Below are 3,611 nucleotides of genomic sequence, written 5' to 3' on the forward strand. Positions count from 1 at the left end.
GCACGGAGGCACTTGCCTTGGTGTCGTCCACAGGAGAGACAAAGAAGATGGAATATATCTGCCTGTTCCCTCTTGCCTCCTGTTTTCTGCTGGTCAAGTTCATGGTGAATCTAGTTGGGATGCTTCTATGGCTTTCTATACAGTGCCCCACAGCCCAGGAAGAAGAGCAGTGCCTAGGACTGGGGAGAGCTGGGAGGGTAGAGCCGGGAGGGCACAGTCGGAAGGGGCAGGCTGCCGGCCTGGGCTGCATGGGGAAGTAGAGGGAGAGGAGAGAGTGCTGGTGTGGGAGGCCTGGGAGAGGAAGGAGGTCACACCCTCCCAGAGCAGATGAGGCAGGTTGATCAGAGAGAGGGCTGAGAGTTAGAGATTTTAGGGATGACTCAGTTGTGACAGCCAGATAATGTGGTCCAAGGTGTTGCCTGGCAGGCTGCTGTCCTGGACAAATTCAGGGTGATGGGGAGCACCGACAGAGCAGGAACAGACAGAGAGAAGAACCCAACCTGTCAGCAGTTTGTTCCTCAAGACCCCTGTACTGTGTTAATGACACCTGTTGACTAGTTCAACCCTCCCCCACGGAACCTGCAGCCCCAGAAAAAGCTACCAGTCCCCAGGGCCTGAGGCTCCAGGAGAGCTAGGCCTCCTGCTACTCGTGGGTGGTGACAGCAGGGAGTTGCCCTGCTGTCAGGGCAACTGTCAGTTAGAGAAGAAACCCCCTGACTAGTCTGGAGACCCTGTGGGCTTAGAGAGGGTCACCCCCAGGATACTGACTTTTTGGCCACTTCTTGGGGTTCTCAAATTCAGCTTATTTTTTTTAAACAATCTACTTATGTACTATTGAATTGCCAGCACAAGAATATATTATCTTGGCAATATAACAAGAAGGAAATGTAAATAGAGAAAAGTGTCATTTAACTGTGGGAATTCAGGTGATCCGGGAAAGAGCGTCTAGCTTCAGGTTTAAATATTCAGACAGAAGGAATCCTAGCAGGTCCCAAATCTAACTGAATGTATTTGGGTTTCTAATAGCAATATCTTTAAGAGCTAAAGATGTTAAACACATCTCATTGGGATGAAAATGGTCATAGAATTCTTTACACTATTCAGACAAAAGGTATAACATAAATAGGGTATACACCATATTATCTACCAACGATGCAAAAGTAATAACCACACAAAAAATTAAAGCCTCGTGATAATCATTTGTGCACTCGCAAAGCACTTTCCTTCATCAGAGCTCAAAACATGTTTCACAGAACTAAACACACACCAACACACACATGCACATGTGAAACCCAGGAAATCCAAACATAACGAGGGACTATCAATGTCATTATCACAGCTGTGGTATTGTGTTCTAGTTCTGCATGATGTCACCACTGGGGGAGCAGGGCAAAGGGTGTGTGGGACTTCTCAGAACCTCTCTATATTATTTCTTTTTTTTATTTTTAAGATTTTATTTATTTACTTATTTGACAGTGAGAGAGAGAAAGAGATTGAGAGCACAAGAAGTAGGAGGAGTAGGGGCGCCTGGGTGGCTCAGTGGGTTAAAGCCTCTGCTTTCAGCTCAGGTCATGATCCCAGGGTTCTGGGATCGAGCCCCACATCGGGCTCTCTACTCCGCGGAGAGCCTGCTTCCTCCTCTCTCTCTGTCTCCCTGCCTACTTGTGATTTCTGTCTGTCAAATAAATAAATAAAATCTTTAAAAAAAAAAGAAGTAGGAGGAGTAGGCAGAGGGAGAAACAGGCTCCCCACTGAGCAGGGAGTCCGACTCGGGGCTCAATCCCAGGACTCCGGGATTGTGACCTGAGCCAAAGGCAGCCGCTTAACCAACTGAGCCACCCAGGGGCCCCACTCTCTATATTATTTCTTACAACCGCATATGAATCTACAGTGATCTCAAAATAAAAAGTTTAAAATAAACCACTTCACTCTCTCATTTCCTATTTCATTTCTGCACAGCTCCTCAATGCAAACATAGAAGAAATATGAGTCGGGAGATCAACAGGATGATTATTTCACGTGGCACTCTGGAGAAAACAAGTTCTGTTTAGACCTGGAAACCAGTGGACCGGCCTTAACTGACCAAAAAAAAGTGGATTTCAGCCCTGAAAGTCTCGGTGAAATCATTCTTTCCTGGCGTTTTCTAAATTCACAGCCAGAGACTGTTAAAATGAACAATGTGTCAATCACAGTTTTCTTAACATTTTATTCTTAAAAATTTCAGCTTCCTTGAGGTATAAATGACTTAAAAATTTTTTTAACATTTCAGTGCCACAGTTTTTATGGAAACTTTTCAATTTTTTAAAGGATTTTCCTTGTTTATTAGAGAGAGAGAGAGAGAGAGAGCACAAGCAGGGGAAGGGGCAGAGGGAGAAGCAGACTGAGCCGGGAGCCGGATGCAGGACTTGATCCTGGGACTCCAGATCAGGACCTGAGTCAAAGGCAGATGCTTAAACAACTGAGCCACCCAGGCATCCTGAAACTTTTCCACTTTTAATGAAACTTTTCCACTTTTTTATGTTTGATGATGAGAGTTCAAACTCAAATTAAGAGGAGGAATTTTGCGCTGCCACCGACGCTGTGACCAAGATGGCCGGGAGACTCGCCACCTTCCTCAAAGATGCCTGGGCCAAGGAGCGGGTGCTGGTCGTGTCCATCACCATTGGGGGCCTCGCTATAATTCCACCGGCTTTCAGCCCCTTCACCAAATACGCCGCCATGATCAACCAGATCACGCCCTACAACTATCCAGTGCCCGTCCGGGATGATGGGAACATGCCTGACGTGCCCAGCCACCCCCAGGACCCCCACGGCCCCAGCTTGGAGTGGCTGAAGAACTTGTGAGCACCCCCGGTGACACGGAGAGGCCCCTCCCCTGTAGCCAATAAAATGTGAAAAGCAACCCCAGGGGAAAAAAAAAAAAGGAGGAATTTTTGGCATAGACAGCGGTGTTCAAAGCAGCTCATTTTCCACCAGGCGTGGAGACCCCCTGACTCCCTGACCCCCCCCTGCCCCCCTCCTGCTGCTGCTCCAGGCTGCACACTGTTCCTGTCTCCTGCGCTCTTTAAGCTGCAGGGACCAAGCCCCCAGCCAACTGTGACTGACCACGCCACGCACCACCTCCTATTTCTGCCTAGCTCCCACATTAAAGCTCTGCCAGGCTTTGCACTAAGTGGCTTAAGGGCTTAAGAAGCCACGTGACCGCATCCCGTACCAGCTGGTCTCCCAGACCAGCTCCCGACAGAATGCACTGCAGGTCCCCAGCCAGGACCCACCCTAAGGTGCTGAGGAGTTTCAAGGAAAGCTCATCCCAAAGGGAACAGCATCATTTCATGTCTCCTAGCGCTCAGTACAGGAGTCCTACACCAACACGCAGTCCTTACTTTCAATGACTTTACTGAGAAAGATTATTGCTCTGTGGAAAGATCTAGAAGATGCTCCAAAGCATCTTTTTTGATTTTTCTTTTTTCCTAAAGATTTTATTTATTTATTTGACAGACAGAGATCACAAGTAGGCAGAGAGACAGGCAGAGAGAGGAGGAAGCAGGCTCCCTGCTGAGCAGAGAGCCCGATGTGGGGCTCAATCCCAGGACCCCAACATCGTGACCTGA

At 48.0% G+C, this 3,611-nt stretch overlaps 1 protein-coding gene across 1 annotated transcript; it reads left to right on the forward strand.

The window, feature by feature from the left end:
• Positions 1-2,569: 2,569 nt before the first annotated feature.
• LOC123942585 (NADH dehydrogenase [ubiquinone] 1 alpha subcomplex subunit 3-like) lies at positions 2,570-2,886 on the forward strand. Its single transcript, XM_046006605.1, has one exon. It carries the CDS (start codon positions 2,590-2,592, stop codon positions 2,842-2,844), a length of 255 nt encoding a protein of 84 aa, XP_045862561.1. The 5' UTR covers positions 2,570-2,589; the 3' UTR covers positions 2,845-2,886.
• Positions 2,887-3,611: the final 725 nt, after the last annotated feature.

Source organism: Meles meles, chromosome 5 (assembly GCF_922984935.1).
Source record: "Meles meles chromosome 5, mMelMel3.1 paternal haplotype, whole genome shotgun sequence".
Classification (NCBI taxonomy): Eukaryota; Metazoa; Chordata; class Mammalia; order Carnivora; family Mustelidae; genus Meles; species Meles meles.

Coding starts and splice junctions, on each gene's coding strand:
- LOC123942585 (XM_046006605.1), top strand. CDS start 2,590: ATGGCCGGGAGACTCGCCACCTTCCTCAAAGATGCCTGGGCCAAGGAG.